A 21775-nucleotide genomic window follows, 5' to 3' on the forward strand; every position below is an offset into this window, starting at 1 on the left:
TGCTTGGCAATTGGTTCATACTTATGACCATTGCAGCATCCCAGGGTCATGTGATCACCCTTTGCAATCTTCTGATGAGCAAAGTCAATGAGGAAGCCAGATTCACTTTACCGCCAGGTCACTAACTTATCAACTGGAGTGATTCACTTAACAAGAAAGATCGTAAAATGGAGCAAAACTCACTTAACAGATTTCTCACTTAACCACAGAAATGTTGGGCTCAATTTTGGTTGTAAGCCGAGGACCACCTGTATAGTATCCTGAATCACACATCTAGTTAAGGTCTAGGCAGAGACCCTCCTCTTTTGGATGGCCATCCAAGCCCACTGCAGAAACTCCTGAAGCTTTCTCCACTCTGGCTGATGGCTCGCTCATCTTGGCTGCCTTGCTTCTTCCCTTGGGAGTATCCTGTGAGAGCATCACAATTGTCATGACTTGAGACCATTTAGGATCCCAAATTTCAGGGGAGATGAAAGTCTGTGTCACCGTTTATTCAATCTCTACTGGAATAAGAGCCGCAGTGGCACAGTGGTTAGAAGGCAGGACTGCAGGCTTCTTCTGCTGACTGCTGGCTGACTGCAATTTGGCAGATCAAATCTCATCAAGCTCAGGGTTGATTCAGCCTTCCATCCTTCCGAGCTGGGTAAAATGAAGACCCAGATTGTTGGGAGCAATAGGCTGACTCTATAAACTGCTTAGAGAAGGCTGTAAAAGCACTACGAAGTGGTTTATAAGTCTAAGCGTTATTGCTGTTTCCCTGAAAATAAGACCTGCCCAGATAATAAGCCCAATTTGACTTTTGAGCTAAAATAAGCCCTCCCCGAAAAATATTGCAACACAGCAGCAGCCATGAGGTGACCACGCTCTCTGCCTCAAAAATAATAAGACCTCCCCGAAAATAAGGCCAAGCACTTATTTCGGGGGTCAAAAGAAAATAAGACCCTGTCTTATGTTCGGGGAAACACAGTATAAATATTGCTAGGTCAGGGGGTTGTCTTGGGTGGCATCCATGGAGGAGAATGGACACGAACAAGATGCAGGCACCTAAATCACTTCCCTGTCTTCTCTCCAGAATGCAACTGCAACGAACACTCCCACCGGTGCCACTTTGACATAGCCGTCTACCTGGCTACAGGTAACTCCAGTGGTGGGGTGTGTGATGAGTGCCAGCACAATACCATGGGCCGCCACTGCCAGAGCTGCAAGCCGTTCTTCTACCGCAACCCACTGGCTGACATCAGGGCCCAAACAGCATGCATTCGTAAGTATGTCACTTTCTCCTTGCGTGCCCCAGGAACAAAGATAAAATAATCTGAATCTACACACAACTGAAAGTGAGTGGCTTTGCCAATTGCTTTGGGAAGGTTTCCATCCCTTCATGGACCCACTTCTTTTTCTTCCCTTCTGTCTGATTTTTGGAGATTATCTGGACAAATCCCTGCAGTTTTCTTGGCAAGGTTTTTCTGAAGTGGTTTGCCGTTGCCTCCTTCCTAGGGCTTAGACAAAGTGACTGGCCCAATGGTCACCTACCTGGCTTTGTGCCTGAAACAGGACAAAAAGTCACAGTCTCTTCATTTCTAGCCCGAGACCTTAACCACTACACCAAGCTGGCTCTCTTGACCTTAACTCTATTTTAATTTCCCACTAGTTTACTTGCGGAGGGACGCGATGGCTCAGCAGCTAAGATGCTGAGCTTGTCGATTAGAAAGATCGGCGGTTCGAATCCCTAGTGCCGCGTAATGGAGTGAGCTCATGTTACTTGTCCCAGCTTCTGCCAACCTAGCAGTTCAAAAGCATGTGAAAATGCAAGTAGAAAAACAGGGGCCACCTTTGGTGGGAAGGTAACAGCGTTCCATGCAGCTTCAGCGTTTAGTCATGCCGGCCACATGACCACAGAGACGTCTTCGGACAGCGCTGGCTCTTCGGCTTTGAAACAAAGATGAGCACCACCCCCTAGAGTCGGGAACAACTAGCACATATGTGCGAGAGGAACCTTTACCTTACCTTTAAATTGTTAGCGATTTTTAAACTTGTCAGCGATCAACATTTTCAGCACTTCCAGGATGTATTGATTTGTACGAAGGGCACTGTTGCTTGTAAGATATTATTGGAGCTTTCCTCCAGAGGAAAGGACTTGAAGAAGATTATGTAATAAACTGTCAGAACTCAGTTAGAAATGAACCCTGCACACAACGGTCCCTGCATTTGATTCACGGATGATTCCCTACAAAGTGTTTTGTGCTGGATGACTCTGCACTCTGTGATCCCATCCCATCATCTTCTTTAGCAGTTAGTTCAGCTCAGTTCTAAATCAAGTGTTCAGTCAAGCTTTTTATTGAGACAAAAGCCTGAAATTACTCACAAGGTTTCCCTTCTTGTGGCTCTTCTCGTGGCTCATGACATATCAACACCAGGGGCATCTGCAGGCGTCAGAAGTTCAATATGGTGGCATAATAGTCAGTTGACCACCAGTGTCAAATCTTAGTTAATGTGTGGCAAAATGCAAAGATTCACTTCCTGGACATCCTCAGAGAACCAAATGTTTGCTTTTCCTGTGCACTAGACACAACCAAAATGCATTTTCCAGTGTTTGCATGTCATACTCTTTTCTCCAAGAATGTGTTCTCCTTAGAGCAGGGATGTCAAACTCAAAGTCTGCTGGCCAGATTTGGCTCAGGGGGTGCTTAGATCTGGCCCGTGAGGCCACCCTGGAAACAGTGAAGGACTGACCTGTGGTGTCTTTGCCAGCAAAAATGGAGCTAGAGAGGGCCACTCACAGCCCTCCTGGCCTCCGTTTTTGGCCACAAGGGCCTCCTGCAGCCCTCTGCCAGCAAAAACAGAGCTCAGGCAGGCCACACAGGGCCTCCCCGAGCTCCATTTTCGCTGCAGGAGGCTGTCGTGGCTGAAAATGGAGCTGCGACAAGTGACATTGAGCTGGTCACACACACCCTGGCCACGCGCCCCCCTCTCAAGATCAAACTCAAGGTAACCTTGGTATTTTTATGCTAGATAAAAATACAACCGAAATACCACATGTACAATTGGGATGTAGCCCTCAATGAAATTGAATTTGACACCTCTGCCTCAGAAGATAAAATGAGACGGGCTACTATCGACAGGGACAGGGACCCCAAAAATATTGAAATTTTTTGTAAAACCCAAAGTTAGCCCTGCTCTTCCTGAAGCTGCCCCAACCTGAAGAAAGAGGTGAACAAATCACTATTTCTGGAAGTCGCCATCAATGAGGGCTGGTTTTATGGAGCTTTAGCATGCTTTGCAGATCAAATTAATAGCAGCGTGGCATTGTTCTGCTCGGGTGGGTTCTAGACGTTTTGCTCATGTGCGTGCTTTGCGTGTGCTGGATGTGCAATTCACTGGAAATTGTTCCACGCATGCCCAGAACTAAAAAAAAATAGATGGTGGCAACAACGGCAGCAACAATGGTGGCGACCCAGGAACCGATTCAGGGTGTGGCCAGCCTGAATCACTGCAGGTTCTGCAACCTAGGCCGGCATACCACTACTGGTTCAGCTAAACCGGTCCAAACCGGTAGGAATCCACCTGTGATTCTGCCTATCCAATTTACCAATTTCTTCTCCTCCTCATACACACCTTTTCTCTTTCATCTCGTAGCCTGTGACTGTGACCCAGCAGGCTCTTCGGATGGTGGCGTGTGTGACAGTCATACAGACACAGCGCTGGGCATGATTGCAGGACAGTGTCGTTGCAAAGAGAACGTCAAAGGTGTGCGTTGTGACAGCTGCAAAGAAGGCTTTTACGGCCTGAGCCCCAACGATCTTCTTGGCTGCCAACGTAAGTAACAAGGCTGCCTGGGGAAACCATGTGGCTGCAGGAATAGAGAGACTACAGGAAGTCCTCGACTTACAACCGCAATGGAGCCCAACATTTCTGCTGTTAGTGAGACATTTATTAAGGGTCTTGTGCTATTCAGAATTTATCATTCTGAAGACTTCCTTATAAGCCAACATGCTTAAACATTGCTCATACCCCATGTGTATATGCTAAGGATGCATTGCTTTAATTAAAAAAATTACATAAAAAAGAGAATATAAAAGTAAGCACACTGCAGAGGGAAGCACCAGCACCAACTTAATTTAGGTTTTTAGCAATGCATCTGGAGCCTGGGCCCTTGTAGTCCCCAGAGAAGCGTTGTAGACAATTAAAATAACAACAATGCAGGATGTACATCTCCACGCAATGCACAGTTGAGATTTAGGAGCTGTGCGCATTGGCCTGCCTGCAATCATCTGCAGCCTACGCTTACCCATCAACCCCTTTGCAGTGTAGAAATTCAGTCAACGCAGGGGTGGGATTCAACTGGTGTAACAACCGGTTTGCTTACAGCGTGCTTCACGCACGCATATTGCATTTGAAATCAGCAATAAATCTTACCTTTTCCTGCAGCTCCAGTGAGTAAAACAGCTCTGGGCTTCAAACAAAGGAAATATAGGGCAGAATAGAGCAGGGCGGGTGGGTGGGGCCAACTGATCGCCGGAACTACCGGTTCTCCCAAACCGGTCCGAACTGGCTGAATCCACACCTGGGGCAATACACTTGTGCAGTTCCGGACAAGTCTAAATCAAGCTTAGTTGGCCATACCCAACATGACAGCCATTCTTTGAGAGAACCTCTAACATGCTTCCAAAATTCCAGATGTGCCCATTGGCTTAAAGAGAGTAGAAAACCAGGCTCTATCAGTGCAATTACCAGTATCTCTTATGCAGCCTATTATTTCCCACCCTTCTGTCTCTATTTACTTAAGCGGTACTCCCTGTTCTTTAGTGCTGTTTTCTTTAGGCAAAACAACTATGGAATGGAAATTCTTTAGAAATTACTTCTTCAGAGCAAGGTGAAGAAACAGCTTGCACTACGTGTGAATTCTCTTAGCAGAATCTGAACATTGAGGTTGTACAATGTTGGGTGGAGCGAAGCGTTTGGGCGTTCCCTCTAACTTTACAGCGATCGAGTCTGCTATGTTGGGCTTTGGGGGGGGGAGGTGTTCAAGCAGAGAAATATGTGCCTCAAACCTCATCGCAACACAATCGGGAGGTGCTTTGCAAGCTGTAAAGTGAGGGTTGAGGGTTGCATGTCATTCTTGAGCTATGAGGTCCTTGGTGCTCTTTTAGCTTAGTTATTTTCTTGCAGACGTTTTATTGTCCAACTAGGTAACAACATCAATGCCAGAAGGATGTGGGGTTTGCTTTCTGTTTATATACAAGTGGCTTGTTCTGTCAATGTTGGTGGGAATGTTCTTGGTAATTCCTTCATTAGGCTATTGTTTACCATTTGTCTGAATTGATAATTCCTTGATTGAAATGTTGCTTACCAATTGATTGATTGTCTAATATTAATCTTGGTATTAATATCTGCTTACACTAGACATAAGGACATTTCCCCCCCATGCTATTACTCTGCTGAACAACTAATTCCTACAAAACTGTCAAACTATTTAGTAACACTGTATTACTATTATTCTTTTCATCTTTACTTTTACCTATCTCTTTTTCTAATTATGACTATAACTTTGTTGCTTATATCTTTACTATTTGTATTGTTTTATTTAGTTTCCTAGTATGATTTATGCTGATGGCTAATTATAACTATTACTAAGTGTTGTATCTTATGATTTATGATGAATGTATTCTTATGATGACTATGATCATGATTTATCACTTATAGCTTTTATCTACACTGAGAGCTTATGCGCCGAAGACAAATTCCTTGTGTCTCCAATCACGTTTGGCCAATAAAGAATTCTATTCTATCTATGTTGGTTGCTGGCAAGGAGGTGCAATCTTTTAGCTTTTTGATTGTCTCCTTTTAATGATATGTAGATAGTGTTTATCCCTGCGTATCTTTTGAGGAGAGCAGAGAGACCGAACCCCACTCCCTTCTAGCACTGATGATGTTACTTACTTGGGTCATAAAACATCTGCAAGAAAACAACCAATCTCAGAGGACATCAAGGACCTCACAACTCTGAGCTACAAATATTTTCTATCGGTCCTCATGAGTTTTAGGTTGCCTACCCCATTTTTTTAAAGACCAGACACAGAACCCCACGGGAAACTACTGTTATGTGTTCTCAGCCTGCAGGTGTGACCCACGTGGCATCATCACAGATAGCAGCCCCTGTGACCAGATCAGAGGTGATTGCTATTGCAAGCGTTTTGTCACTGGGCAATACTGCGACCAGTGTTTGGTGAGTGGCTGCTGTATCAATTGGATTTGTGCTGTGCCTATTTTGAGCCCAGTCCCTTAATGGGTATGTTGGTCCTTTTCTTTCACAGCCCGAATACTGGGGTTTGAGCTACGACGTGGCAGGCTGCCGAAGCTGTGCTTGTGATTTCGGAGGTGCCTACGACAATAGGTAGGACTGCAGTCAGCCAGACATCAAAGGGCAGAAGGAAACATTTTAAGTGGCTCCCGAGAGACCATCTGTTTCTCCACAGCTGAGAATTCTGAATTGACATATCCTGAAAATAGAGCTTCACAAATTGACTCTGTGGCTAGTGGTCAAATTCCGTAATAACACTGATAGCAATAGCAACAGCACTTAGACTTATATACCGCTTCACAGTGCTTTACAGCCCCCTCAAAGCGGTTTACAGAGTCAGCGTATTGCCCCCAACAATCTGGGTCCTCATTTTACCCACCTCGGAAGGTTGGAAGGCTGAGCCAACCTTGAGCCTGGTGAGATTCGAACTGCCAAATTGCTGGTAGCCAGTGATCAACAGAAATACCCTGCAGTACTGCACTCTGTGCCATTGGCGGTTTCCTACTGGTTTGGACCGGCTCAGGCGAACCGGTAGTGGTTTGGTGGCCTGGGTCGCTGGAATCGGCAGTGACCCAGGCCTGCCAAGCCCTCGAACTAGTTCTCTGGGCGGCCCCGTATGCGCCTCCATCTTGGTTTTTGCTTCTGAGCATGCGCAGAATAATTTTTATTGCACTGTGCATGCATGCGCAGCGCACAAACAAGAAACTGGCAGTAGTGCCTGCCAGAACCAGGGGTGGGTTCCTTTTATAGAAGAGGTTCCACAAATCTAACGTGCCGTTTAGAACTGGTTCCAGCTCCCTCCCCCCACCTGTCCGCACAAAGCTTGCCCCGCCTGCCGCTCACTGATTGGCTGGCTCACCAATCGCCCCCCCCACCTCTAAGAGTCCTATCTAAACCTTAAAGTATTAAAGCTGTCAAGTTTGACACCCGTGGTTTTTTTTTTTCTAAAGGGTTAGGAGTGCAAGGGTCTTGTAACTTGACAGCTTTAAGACTTGCATGCTTCAAATGCCAGAGTTTCTGAGCCAACATTTTGGTTGGTAAGCAAGAGCGTTGTTAAGTGAGTTTCACCACATTTTACAAGTTGGCCATGCCCACCCAGTCACATGACTGCCAAGTCATTTCCACCTGGTCACATGGCCAGCAAGCCACTCCCACAAAGCAGGCCACACCTACAATAGAGGTTCTAAAAAAAATTGAAACCCACCACTGGCCGGAACCCACCCCTGCACTGCACCATCACGGCTCATATCCTTAAGCAACAACACTAACATTTTTCAGCATTGTGCACAAATAGGGATGCTAGCTTTTGGGTATCAAAAATACATTTAAGTATTTTTTTAACTTTCATGTTAAACTGGTTAACGTTCCTTTTAAGTTTTTTTTAAAAACTGGTTTCATGTTTTCTAAATTTCCTTGTAAACAACGGGATTTATGATTTTAGAAGACACTCCTTGCTATCCTTGTGCACTGCTATGAACTGTAATGTTGTGATGATCTAATGTCTCCAGACAAATGCTTATCCATTCATTTGTTTATTCAAATTAACACAGAGGTGTAGAATTGCTTCCATTTCATGCAGCTGGGAGATTTTTTTCTTTCTTTCTGTACTGAGTGAAATTTCACAAAACGATGACCTATACCCGAATGAATTTGAGGAAACCATCAGGAACCAGATCAAAGAGCTTTGGGAACAGGGGCTGGTCCTGGGGGCCCACTTTATTGTGTTCTCAGTGTCTCCCCCAAGGCCGTGCCTAGCTTAGCAAGAGTTATTGTCAAAGTTTTCTTCCGTGTCCCTGTGCCCTCCAAGTTACACTTCTTTTTGGCTGGATGAACCAACCATCTGATGAGACGAAGCCGTAGAGAAATACAGGTGGCACCTCCATTTACAATTATAATGGAGGCCAACTTTTCTATTGGTATCCAAGACAGTTGTTTAAGTGAGCTGCGTCCCATTTTACCAACCTTTTGCCATAGCTATTAACCACTGCAGTTGTTAAGTTGGTAACATGGTCGTTAAGTGAATGTAATTTTGTAGGTCAGAAGGTTGCAAAAAGTGATCACACGGTCCCGGGACACCTATCATAAATACGTTCTAATTGGCAACTGCCTGCAATTTGATCACGTGACTGTGGGTTGCTGCAAACGGTCGTAAGTGTGAAAAACAATTGTGTCACTTTTTTCAGTGCCACTGTAACGTTGAATGGTCACTACACAGATGGTTATAAGCTGAGGACTATCTGTGCATTCAGCTGTATGACCGGCTCGTTCATCCCACAACACTGAGCACCTCTAGGAGCTGGGATGGAGTTGGGTTCTCATGCTAGCACAGGGGTGTCAAACTCAATTTCATTGACGGGCGCATCAGGATTGTATTTGACCTTGGGTGGGGGCAGGGTGGAAGTGGCCAGGGTAGGTGTGGCCAGGTTGACATCACTCGTGTTGCGGGTGCCTGTGGCATGAGTGCTCTGCCAGGAAAAATGGGCTCCCCAGCTCCGTTTTCAGCTGGGCCGGCCTCCGGTGACCCTCTGCCAGGTCGCACACGGCCCTCCCGAGCTCCGTTTTCACTAGCAGAGGCACCACGGGCTGCTCCTTCAATGTTTTCAGGGCAGCCCAATGGGCCAGATCTAAGCACCCCAGGGGCCTGATCCGGCCCCTGGGTCTTGAGTTTGACAGCCCTCTGCTAACACCTCTACCGAGCAGCTGGTCTAATTTTCTTCCAACTCAACTGCCAAGAACTCAACTCACAACACAGATATTTTGAGAGGCAAGATGCAAACACTTCTTGGGACTTGGAGGGGGGCCAGTTTCCCCTTGAACCTTCCAGGAACATGGCACTCCCCCTTTTTCTGCAGCTGTATCAGTGTCCTATGACCTGATACAAGGCTTAGTGCAGCCAAGCAGACAAAAAAATATTTGTTTTTCTCGTCGCAGAACTAAACATGGCAAGGCAAGAAAAGGATTGCAAGAGAGGGCGTGGGTGGAATTTTGGCACCCCACTAGTGGGAACTTCGGCTGTCTGTTGTGATAACATCCATTGTGTTTTGCAAGACTGAATCAGAGAATTTGGGGAGAGCCACGCTGGTGCAAAAAAAATAATGTGATACTCCTTATTGCATCCAGACCTGTTTGGAAAGGACTGACTCGGCCTTGAATTTTTGCTTGCCATAGCAAAGCCCAATTTAGAACTAGGATTCCTTGTTTGAAGTTGCATTTGAGAATCGAACTCTCTTCCTGACCAATAATAGGCAGACCGTGTCAGTATAGCAGTGGTGGGTTGCTCCACCGGCGGCGTCCTCATGCACACGCGCAGTTCAAGCATCCGTCTTAGCACCTGCGCGATGCTCCAGCTGCTCGCGGAGAATCTATACACGATTCTCCGCGAGCAGCTGGAGCATTGCGCAGGTGCTAAGACACATGCTTGAACTTGTATGTGCCATCCAGCTGCTCGCGGAGAATCGTGCAGGAGCTGTATGTGCCATGCGCCTGCGTAGAAGTACAGAAGCCTTCAAAGACTGGTAAGGAGCACGGGCGGGTGGGTGGGCCCTTCGCCATTCCCGGAAGTTACTTACTTCCGGGTTTGCCGACCAACCGGTTCGCAGGGACCGCCGCGAACTGGTTGAAACCCACCCCTGCAGTATAGTCACCATCTCTCTTCTTCATGTCTCAGTTTGCACCTTTACCCTTTCTTTGCAGTTGTTCTTCATCTGTACTGAGTGTCATGATCTCTTATGGCTACCTCCGTTAGTCTGCATTGTTAATTATGAATATTGATAAGAAGCACCATTGTAGGCATATCACCAGCTTACAGGGAGAAATGTTAGGAGAGGATCTGTCCTTTAATACTATATACCTGTGACAGGGGTGGGTTCCTGCCAGTTCTAACCTCTTCTATAGAAGAGGTTCCAAAAATCTACTGTGCCATTTAGAACCGGTTCCAGCTCCCTCCCCCTGCCCGCCCGCACCACGCTTGCCCTGCCCGCCGCTCACTGATTGACTGGCTCACCAATCACCCCTTCCACCTCTAAGAGTCCTATCTAAACCTTAAAGTCTTAAAGCTGTCAAGTTTTAACACCCCTGGGGTTTTTTTTTCTAAAGGGTTAGGGGTGCAAGGGTCTTGTAACTTGACAGCTTTAAGACTTGCGTGCTTCAAATGCAAGAGTTTCTGAGCCAACATTTTGGTTGCTAAGCAAAAGCGTTGTTAAGTGAGTTTCACCACATTGTACAAGTTGGCCATGCCCACCCAGACACATGGCTGGCAAGCCACTCCCACCCAGTCACATGGCTGGCAAGCCACTCCCACCCAGTCACATGGCCAGCAAGCCACTCCCACAAAGCAGGCCACACCTACAGAAGAGGTTCTAAAAAATTTGAAACCCACCACTGACCTGTGATGGCGAACCTATGGCAAACCTGTGGAGCTATCTATGCGGGCATGCCAGTCATCGTCCAGGTCAACTCCACTGCACATGCCTGCATGCCTCCTGCTGGCCAGCTGATTTTCGGATTTCTGCTGGGAGACATTCGTGGGGGGTGGGGTGGATTGCACGAACATGCGTGGGAGGTTGGCATGCCAGAAACTGGTATGCGCAAACAAGTGAAGACCCATCTGCAGGATGCAGGCAGAATGCAAAACCACACCCTGTCTGATCCGTGGGAAAACCTCTCTCCACGGAACTGGTCCTGATGCCCCAAAGGTTGGGCCGCTGTTATAAAGCACAATGGAGTAGTATATAAATTTAACTACTATTGCTATTGTTAGTGCTGTTACAACCTTTGCAGTATCCCCAAGGTCATGTGAACAAAATTCAGGTGCTTGGCAACTGGCATGTATTTAGGATAGTTACAACATCCTCGGGGTCACATGATCATCATCTGCAACCTTTCCAGCCATTTTCTGATCAGCAAAATCAATGCTTTTGTTTAATTCTCCTAACAATTGCAGTTATTTGCTTAACAAAAAATTGTAAAATCGGGTGCAATTCACTTAATAACCGCTTTGCTTAGCAATAGAAATTCTGGTCTCCACGGAGATCATAAGTTGAGGACAGCCTGTCTGAAGCCATTGGTGCTGTTGAACGTTGCCTGCTTTTTGCCAGTCCCATTCCATTTATGTTGTTCAAAGGCTTAGCTAAAGGGGCCTTATTTTTGCTGTTGTGCCTTCTGTCTACAGATGTTCTGTGAACGATGGCCAGTGTCCCTGTCGGCCCCACCTTATAGGTCGTCAGTGCAATGATGTGCAGCCGGGGTTTTTCTGTATGCCCTTGGACTACTACATGTATGAGGCTGAACATGCCACTGGTCTTCCTCCAACCGATCCAGATCTCCCAGTAAGTATGCTGGGCAAAGGAGGAGGGAATGAACTGGATAGGACGAAAAACTGCTGTATCTGTGTGCAGCTTTGTCTGTGTCTAGAAAACCATTGTCATTTATTTAACAATTTGATAAAGAAGGGCGAGGATGCTGGTGGTCTGAGGCTGGCTTAAGGCAAATTTGAAGACTGCTTGAGTGCTAGGGAATACAATCCAATTTCCTAGCCTACTAAAAGGCTGCAAGAGGCTATCCAGACATGCTGTACTTGTATGAATTACCCCTGGAAAGGGTATGGCTGACCATTTTCAGCCTGTTCTTTTTGAACTTGGGGACAGATTAACCCCATCCATGAGCTGAAATCACACATCAAATCTTGTTGGTGCAAAATCTCAAGATGCTGGGGGCTGCTGTAAAAGAGAAGTCGGGAGGTCCATGTATTGCCTCTGTCTAGTCCAGGGGTGTCAAACGCAAAGCCCGTAAGCCGGGTCCAGCCCACAATGTGATTGGATTCGGCCCCTGGGGCCGTCCTGGAAAATGTAAGGGGCCGGCGTGCATTGCTTTGGCCCAGTCTACCCAATGCGAAGAGGAAACATCGGGCTACCATGGCTTCAGCCCAGTCTACCCAGTGCAAAGAGGAAACATGCCTGCAATTTGGGGAGTGGTGTCAAGCTGCCCATGCCCACCCAGTCGGCTGTGCCCATCCAGTTGACCATGCCCAGTGAGTGCTGTCAAGCTGGCCATGCCCACCCAGTCAGCCACACCCATCCAGTCGGCCATGCCCACTTGGGTCCCTGAAGTCAACCACAGCCCTGAGTCAGAGAGGGATGAAATTGAGTTTGACACCTCTGCTCTAGTCCAACAGATTGCTATATTTGCCTGCGTATTTTTTATAGTACTCAGAGCACATAACAATCTTGAGAGATTTGGTGTATGATCCAATGGAATCCCTTTCCCAATCCAGGTGGCTCAAGCAAGGAGTCCAGATCACACACTGTAGAGAGGAATATGGTTCCTTTCCATTTTGCCCTTGCAGATTTTAGCTCCTTTGGATTGTTGGGTGGCCAAGACAGAAAGACACAATCGCCCATAACAATTACAGTGAGATCTGCTTTCCTCCCGGTGACAGGGTCCCTTGCGGCCAGAATCGCCTGTGGATTGTGTGGAATATTACAACGGAGTCCAGAATGGGCGCAGGGTGAGGCTGAGGCGCCAGCACAGCACAATAAGACTCTTGCAGCAGCGGGGGGCGCTCTCGAGAGCCCGACAGCTTCAACAAAAGGTGACTGTGGGAAAATGTCTGTGGGGAAAGTGATGCTTGAAGAGAAACTGGGATTGCCCAGAGCTCTCTGAGATACTAGTAGGGCTGCCAAAGAAGACTCGACTTCCAAAGGGGAAAAGAGCAAATAAGATGGGACCTTCTTTCCCAACTCACATTCAACACACTGGACTGGCAGCTGAATTTCACTTTGATCCCAGTGAAGGGATATTGTCCTGCACTGCACGTGACGTCCTAGTTTAGGGGAATTTATAAATAGCTATAGGTCTGATAACACATTAACTCCTTGCGTAGTACACGGCTCTTGCAGCCCAGAATCAAAGGGAGCTGGGCAGTATATAAATTAGATACAGCAATGGTGGGATTCAAGTAATTTAACAACCGGTTCTCTGCCCTAATGATTTCTTCCAACAACCAGTTTGCCAAACTGCTCAGAAAGGTAACAACTGGTTCTCCTGAAGTAGTGCGAACTGGCTGAATCCCACCACTGGATACAGTTAGGCCTCAATTTAGAACTGTAATGGAGCTTGATCAACCTGATTTTACATCCTTTTTTCACCAGACATTAAGTGAATGATGTAGTCATTAAGCGAACAATTGCTTGCTGAGAGCCAATTTTACTAAAAAACTGGATGTAAATACCACTTTTGGGGAAAAAAATATTATAAAACATGGTCACATGATCATAAGATGCTGCAAACAGGCATAAATGCATGCCAGTTGCTCCAAATGCTGTCACATAATTGTGGCGTATATATGTCTGAATGTCAGAATCTCAGGACTAATAAATAAATACCCCAAAGAGGTCTATCGTAACTCTGAACAGTCACTAAGTGATAAGTCAAGGACCACCTGTATTTCCTATGTTCTTTTTTCTCTGAAAAATAACTTGTGTTGTAGGGATGAAAGTGAAAATGGATGGATCCATGGATAGATTAGAGACGATGAAAGAAAGAGAAAGAGAGAGGTGGGAGAGAGGGAGGGAGGGAAAGAGAAAGAAAGAGAGGGAGGGAGGGAGAGAGAGAAAGAAAGAAAAAAAGAAAAAAGAGAAGGGGAAAGAAAGGAAGGAAAGAATGGAAGGAAGGAAAGAAAGGAGGGAGGGGGAGAAGGAAGGAAGAATGGATGGATGGAAAGAAGGAAGGAAGAGGAAGAGAAAGGAAGGAAGGAAGAAAAGAAAGGAAGAAAGGAAGAAATATAGGTTCAAGAGATGGGAGAGGATGCCTGGAAATTGTTGAGCTCTGGGTTTTATTAAGCCAAAAGGTAAAAGAATAAAACTTAAATCCACTGTGCTTCTCTGTCATGATTTAAACACATCTTGAGCTTGTAAGAAAAGCATGTGGTTTCGCTGGAATAGTAACTCAGTGGCATAGCAGGGAAGTCTTCCTCAAAGGTCTATTTCCACTTGCCAGTCAAGTTACTAAAAACATACTCACAGAAGCCAGAAAGTTGTGAGTAAGAAACACTGGAAAGACTACGGTACCATGTCTTTGCTACTTACACTGCTTTTTTATCTACAGCCTGATGTGGAAGTTGTACAGCGGGAGCACACAGGCCATATGATCACATGGACAGGCCCAGGCTTCGCCCGTGTGCGCGATGGGGCTGGACTCTCCTTTGACATTGACAACATTCCTTACCCAATGGAATATGGCATCTTGTTCCGCTATGAACCTGAGGTGGGTAGAAATTGTTGGAGGGAAGACAGGTGGGCTTTGGACGGGCAAAGTCCTGGCCTTATCTTCAGCACATGCATGGGAGCAAGAATGATTTATTAGAATAAGTAGCAAATCATTTTGGAGGAAATCTTTCAAAAATCATTTTGATTATTTATTATTAGCTTTGATTATTTATACTTCTACTTTTCATGAATGCATATTGGTAGGTCATTATTAGGTCAAAGTGCTAAGATTAAGAAATGGATTTGCAGAAGCACCTTCTCAACTTGGGTCTTATATTCTAAACCACAACTGCATGGGGGATATAGTAAAAAAAAAAGAAGCAAAGTAAGTTATATATGTGTCGGGCGCAAACAATCAGAACTGCTTGTGAATTAGCAGAAGCTTTGTTAGTCACTCTATTTTACTAGCATCGCACCAGATTAACTGCATTGTCTTGGGAATGGTCAGATGAGGCATCAGGGATTCCGGGGAAGGTCAAGCCTGTGCCACTTTCTACACTTTCTACAGACTCTAAGCTAAGCCCTCTCTTAATACCTCCTTCCAGTCTAGCTGGAGATTTAACCACCAGTAGAGATCTGCTATAATTTTTGAGCCTGGAATATTGCAATGTGATATATATCTAGACTCCTAGTTTCAAGGAGGAGAGAAAGGTCTCAATCCATACATGTGTGTTTGTGTGTGTGCATGCGTACACATACATGCCATACATGTATACGATGATGCAGTGGATAGAATCCAGTACTGCAAGCTACTTCCGCTACCTGCTGCCTGCCTTGGCACAGTCTCAAGGTTAATTCAGCCTTCCATCCTTCCAAGGTGGGTAAAATGAGGACTCAAACTGTTGGGGGGAAATATGCTGACTCTGTAAACTGCTTGGAGAGGGCTCTAAAGCATTGTAAAGCCAGTGGTAGGATTCAGCCGGTTAGGGCGAACCGGTTGTTAAATTGCTGGCTGGCCCCACCCCTTCATGCCCTGCATCTTCCAGGAGCTCCAGGAGCCCCATTTTGGCTTCCAGGTAAGTGAAGAGAGGCCTACTAGGCCCCAAACGGGATGCAAAGTTTGTGGTGCAGTCCCTCCATGGACCATTTTTGCTTCCAGGAGACTCCAGAGAGGCCTACTAGGCCCAAAACAGGGTACAGGAGGGAGGCATGCCCCCTTGCGGCCTGTTTTTGCTCCCAGGAGGCTGCAGGGAGGCCTACTAGACCCAAAATAGTATGTGGGTGTACGACACGCACACACACACAAACACACACACACACACACACACACACGGCCCGTTTTTGTTCTCAGGAGGCTGCAGGGAGGCTGAGTGCTGCCTGTCCACACCCACCATGGCCATGCCCAGCCGGCTGGTCATTAGGGCAGAGAACCGGTTGTTAAATTATTTGAATCCCACCACTGTAAAGCGGTATATAAGTCTAAGTGCTATTGCTATTTGTAATTATACAAATCTGTCCTTGTTATTATTAAAGTCCCACATATATAAGGCCAACTATGACCTTCAGCTTTGCTAATAGTGTAGTTTTCTTGGCAAAATCTCGGAAAGAGTTTGCCCTTGCCTCCTTTCTAGGACTGAGAGAACGTGACTGGCCCAAGATCACCCAGCTGGCTTTGTGCCCAAGACAGGACCAGAACTCACAGTTTCCTGGTTTTTAGCCTTGTGTATTAAACATTACATCACACTGGCTCTGATGAGGGTTCTGCTGGCAGTGAAAATATTTAAATCATAGAAAGCCAGAGAAGTGAACGTATCACCTTGTTATTCAGGGGCAAAATAGACCCAGATTCAAGTCCATGTTGGGTTTTGGAATTCACTGCATATAACTGGTATGCGAGAAAAAACTTGAGAGATGGTGCAACGACTTGCTGCCAAAGGAATCGTCAGATAAAAATGCGCATAGCCCACAGCTGCAAAATGGGAAGAGAAAGAAGCTCAGACGGGATCCTACATAGCTTTCAGGCTATAAAGATGGGAAATATGCACACGGGGACTTGCATGTTTCTGTTCATATAGGCTTACATGAGCCTTACACAAGCCTCACATAGCCTTAAAGGTGAATTAGCTCATCTGGTCGGGTTTCCCGCAGGGGTGGAATTGGAAAATTTTAGCAACTGGTTCTCTGCCCGGTTGCTGGGTGACCCTGGCCATGGGGCCATGGCCTAGTTGGCTTCACACACTATGATGTGGGGGGCATTTTTGCCCTCCCCAGGCTCCGGAGGCTTTCCTCGAGGCTGAAAATAGGCCCATTTCTGGACTTCCGGTACTTCCGGTAGGCCCGTTTTTCGCCTTCCTCAGGCTCTGGAGGCTTTCTTTGACCCTCTGGGAGGGGGAAAACGGCCTCTCCTGGATTCCAAAGGGTCTCTGCCCAAGCCTATCTTTTTCTTTAGATTTAATTTTGTGATTACTGATTTGTTTTTAATAATGAACCTTATGAATCTTTTTTTTTCCTGAGTCAGAAAAGTTTGGTGCAGTGGTTAAGGTGCTGGCCTGGAAATCAAGAGAATTCTAGTCATGCCTTTGATATAAAAGCCAGCTGAGTGACTTTATGCCAGTCACTGCCTCTCAGCCCAATTCATGTCCTGGAGTTGCTATTGTGAGGAAAATAGGAGGAGGAAGGAATAGTATGCATGTTTGCCACCTTGAATTACTTATAAAAGTACTAAGGGTGAGATAAAAATATAATAAATAAATAGAGGTCTCAAGAAGGATCTCCATTCTGTGAGAGAATTTGAGAAAGCACTATTTATTCTGGAATCCTGTCTTTAAACCTGTTGTATCTCCTCTTCAGTCCACAGAAGATTGGGAAGTTGTTGTCAGTGTCAGCTCGCAGGATCTACCAGTGAGTCCACGTTGTGGCAACTTGCTGCCCTCTGAACAGGTGTATCAAGGGAGCTTGCCCCATACCTCCAGGTGAGAAGAGATGGGAGAAGAGGCGGGCAGTTTTGGGGGATACTGAGACCTCCAACAAAAATCTTTCATTTTACTCCAAATTGCTTACTCAATGGGGAGGTTTATTACAGAGTCTGCTACTGTTCGTTTTCACTGTAGGCTTCCCATCACTAATGACTGTTCTTAAATCGGTGGATTAGGATGCGCCTGACAAAATGAAACAGCACTGTGCCCTAAATTCTACATTTTCCTTTGATACTCAAGAACAGAACATGTTTTTCAGCAGATGAATGTCTGCAGAGAGGCTCAAAATGATAGGATGGAGCTGTGACCGCATGCACTCAACACTTTGCCTCTGTTTATGTGTGTCACGTGTTAAAAAGGGATGGGACTTTGATCACCTGGATGCAGTGGCCATCTTTAACTTTCTGACATTTCATTACCTGTTCTGACCCCCATCATTCCACACCAAAGCACACTCCGAGTCAGAGATAAATTTCGGCATTTAATTAACAGACAAACAGGTCCTTGGCAGCAACCTGGCACAGCCAGGCTTGGGCAGCAATAAACACAGATAAGGCTTGGCAGCAATCCAGCCTGCCAAGCTCATACAAAGTTCTCCGACATTCGATTCTGTGTTGACTTCTGCAAAGAGGGGCGTGTGCACAAGTAGCTTTTTAAAGTCTGGAGAGGAGCCTAATGACCACCAGCTGAGTACAATTACCTCCTGTAATTGCGTAATTGTTCCTGATGCCTATTAGCTCTTTGATGGTGTGCATCCAGGAACATCTCTACTGGCTTCTGGCTCACTCTCCCTTGTCGCCTCCCCACTGGTCCAAGGATCAGGTGCCTCCTGGTGGCCAACCAGCCTCTCTGCGCCCTGCTCGGAGTCGGAACCCTGTCCAGGGTCCTCCACATCCTCTAGAGCCGACTCATAGGACTTCTTGCTGTCGGAGTCTGGTGGCAGCTCGAACGGCTCCTGCTGGGCCACAACAATTACCAAACTAGGTAACATCATCGGTGCTTAGATACAAAATACAAAAAATCTACAGCAAAGAGCTAAAAATTTTTGGAAAATAGTAATTATTCATTTTTAATAAGACACTGTGTGGTACTCTGACTTTCTATCATTAACGGATTTTTACTGGTAAGGAAAAGTTGGAAGATGTGGGAGAAGAAAGAAGGATTAAACATGGAAGATAATTGCACCTGATATCTCTGAATGGGGTAGATAGATAGGTTGCCAAATAACCTATGCCAACAAGTCTCTTTAACCATGGTCCAATTGTAACATTGTAAGGTTAAAACTTGTGTTTTGGTGCAATTGACTTTTCTTCCATCTAGATATTTGGTGCTGGCTTGACTGACTTTTTCCTATAATTAAATGAAAAGCTCCTGTGTTTTATGTGGTTAGAAAGTTATTGATATTTTGGTTTAGCCAAGAACCTCCACGTGTGCCAATGGAATTTGATCCTGCATGAGACTTTGCCTCATCACTTCTATAATTTCTTTCTAAAACACGTACTAACTCGATATTTCTTTTCAAAGTTTTTTTTAAAAAAAAGATTATATGGCAAAATCCCATTTTGCATGAATTTTAGCTTCTAGCATTTGTGAGAGATTCTGATCAATTTATGGATTTCCTTTCCTCTGGCTTTCCAAACACATTTCTATTTCTCTCCTTTTCGCTTTATAGATTCATTCTCCCTCACTCATTCACTCCCTCTCCCCCTTTCTCTCTCCCCCTCTCCCTCTCCCACTCCCTCTCCAGGTTACAGCTGGGTTATAGGCAGAGGTGGGTTGATCCCGGTTAGGCCCAGATTGGGCGAACCGGTAGTAGCGGCAACAGGAGGCTCCGCCCACCTGCCTGGACGCTTCTGCACATGTGCAGAAGCTTGTGCACATATGCAGAAGTGGCACGCACGTGAGCGAACCAGTAGGAAAAAAATTAGAAACCCACCACTGGTTATGGGACATCTCCTTCTTTCTAACAAGATGCTTAATAGTTTGGCTCAGCAGATGGGCTTCTAGGTGATCTGGCCCTACCTTTTCCTTCTCGACATGGTTGCCTTTGATCTTCAGATCTGGCAAGTGCGGGTGTCCATTCCCCGAAAGTTACTATCATAACTTTCTTGACTTATGAACTGGGCTCTTCATCCTGCCGGCATCTGTCTCCACCGTAATGCATTCTGTGTTTTTTCCTGACAAGATCTTTGCTTATCGTTGCTCCCCAGATACTTGCTTCTGCCAAGGCCCTTCTGCTTTGAGCCAAGAAACCGTTACAAGATCATCATACGGTTCCAGCGAGCAGGTGTGGCACAGCGCCATCCTGCAGCTTTCATCCTGGTAGACTCGGTGAGAACTCCTTTCTCTTAAGGGCAGCCCAGGGTTCCACTGTGGTCTAAGCTACTTTCCTTAAGTCTTATATTAATGCCTCTTCATGAGGTATTCATCTCATTTCATTCTCCCTCATGTAGTCTTGGATTCATGCCCACAGTTGTCAGCAGAGTTTCTGTTGTTAGCATGGTGGTTGTTAATGAATCACGGCTGATTTTACAACCTTTTTTTGCCAGGGATATTAAGCACATCACCGTAGTTGTTAAGTGAATTGCACAGTCATTAAGTGACTCCATTTTCCTCTAATGATTTTCCTTGTTTGAAGACAGCTGGGAAGGTCACAAATAGTAATCATATAATCCCAGGTTATAACTGTTATAAATACATCCTGGTTGCCAAGGGCACAAATTTTGATGACCATGGGGATGTTGTGATAGTCATAACAACAAGGACCAATTGTAAGTCATTTTTTTAGTGCTATTGTAACTTCAAACAGTCATAAAATGAATAGTTGACAGTCAAGGACTACCTGTATTTTGATGATTATTTTTGTATTTCTTTGATTTCCTTTCCTTTGAGTGAGAGATAAATGAAGTAGATAGATGGAGGGAGGGAGGGAGGGAGGGAGAGAGAGAGAGAGAGAGAGAGAGAGAGATGAAAAAAAGGAAGGAAGGAAGGAAGGAAGGAAGGAAGGAAGGAAGGAAGGAAGGGTCATCTAAGATTCCTCCTTCCTTTATCCCACAGCTGGTCCTTTTACCCTACGTGACAGAACTACCTGGTTTCCATGGTGACGATCCAGCTTCTGTGGAGCGCCGGGAGGCCCTGGAACACTACACATGCCTGGAATTATTTCGCATGGCCACCATGCCTGACCTTCCTGAGACCTGTGCCCACCTGCTCTGCAGCATTTCTGCCATCATCCATGACGGGGCTCTGCGTAAGTAAAAGAATCCCCCCCGCAACCCCACAGAAAGGTGAGGGCCAGTTTCTCATTCCCCAAGGGTGTTGAATTCTAGGAATCGTCAGCCCAAACTTGTATGGACCGATGGTGGGAATTCCAGCTTTGGTCTTCTTGAATCTGGTGTAAGGATAGAGCCCAGTGTCTGAAAATTAAATGGTGATAAATGTAGCAAAATATTTCCTATAATCAGCAAGTTTCGATCTGAAGGCTGGAGGTTTCCTCAGGGTGGGCTCAATCAGTACATAAGACTACAGAATACAAAATAACAAGAGTTAGAAAGGACCTTGTAGGTCATCTAATCCAATCTCCTTATACTATTTCAGACAAGTGACTATCTAGTCTCTTCTTAAAAGCTTCCAGTGATGAAGCTCCCATAACTTCGGAAGGCAAAGCTGTTCCATTGGTTGATTGTTCTCAGTGTCAGGAAATTTCTCCTTATTTCTAGGTTGAATCTCTCCTTGATCAGCTTCCATTCATTATTGCTTGTCTGGCCTTCGGGTGCTTTGGAAACAGGTTTCCCCCTCTCCTCTCTGTGGCAGCCCCTCAAATATTGGAATACTGCTATCATGTCTCCTCTGATCCTTCTCTTCACTAGACTAGCTGTGCCCAGTTCTTGCAACCGTTCTTCATATGTTTATCCTCCAGGCCCCTGCTCATTTTTGTTGCTCTTCTCTGCACTCTTTCGAGATCAGGGGGTGGCAACCTTAAACACGCAAAGAGAAATTTGGACCCGTTTCCAACAGAAAAAAATTGTTTTCCCAAGAACCACAAAGGTCCTAACCAGAAGCCACCCATTCAATTCTGGAGCCGACCGAAAGTCTGGTTTCCCCACCATAGAGTCTCCTCCTAGCACAGCGTCATTTTTCCTCTACCATAGAGTCTCCTCCTAGCACAGCATCATTTTTCCTCTACCTGTCCTAATCAAAAGCCCTATCAATTATGGAGCCAACTGGAAAGCCCACCACTTGCCATAGAATCTCCTGGCACACCTTGCCCCCCCCCAAACTGGAAGCTCCTCTCAAAA

At 45.8% G+C, this 21775-nt stretch overlaps 1 protein-coding gene across 2 annotated transcripts in view; it reads left to right on the forward strand.

Annotated features, from left to right (window-relative positions):
- The window catches only part of LOC106554258 (laminin subunit beta-1), a 106021-nt gene that overhangs the window by 41624 nt on the left and 42622 nt on the right, over positions 1–21775 (forward strand). For both annotated transcript variants that reach the window (XM_087708709.1, XM_087708710.1), the window contains exons 10-19: positions 1073–1261; positions 3634–3813; positions 6111–6223; positions 6312–6391; positions 11469–11625; positions 12735–12887; positions 14402–14560; positions 17353–17474; positions 19688–19808; positions 20535–20727. In XM_087708709.1, coding sequence (XP_087564835.1) covers positions 1073–1261; positions 3634–3813; positions 6111–6223; positions 6312–6391; positions 11469–11625; positions 12735–12887; positions 14402–14560; positions 17353–17474; positions 19688–19808; positions 20535–20727 — 1467 coding nt within the window. The remainder of the gene's footprint in view (positions 1–1072; positions 1262–3633; positions 3814–6110; positions 6224–6311; positions 6392–11468; positions 11626–12734; positions 12888–14401; positions 14561–17352; positions 17475–19687; positions 19809–20534; positions 20728–21775) is intronic.

The sequence above is a fragment of the Thamnophis sirtalis genome, unplaced genomic scaffold (assembly GCF_051295495.1).
Source record: "Thamnophis sirtalis isolate CommonGarterSnake01/CBP01778 unplaced genomic scaffold, rThaSir2_p1.2 scaffold_3, whole genome shotgun sequence".
NCBI lineage: Eukaryota > Metazoa > Chordata > Lepidosauria > Squamata > Natricidae > Thamnophis > Thamnophis sirtalis.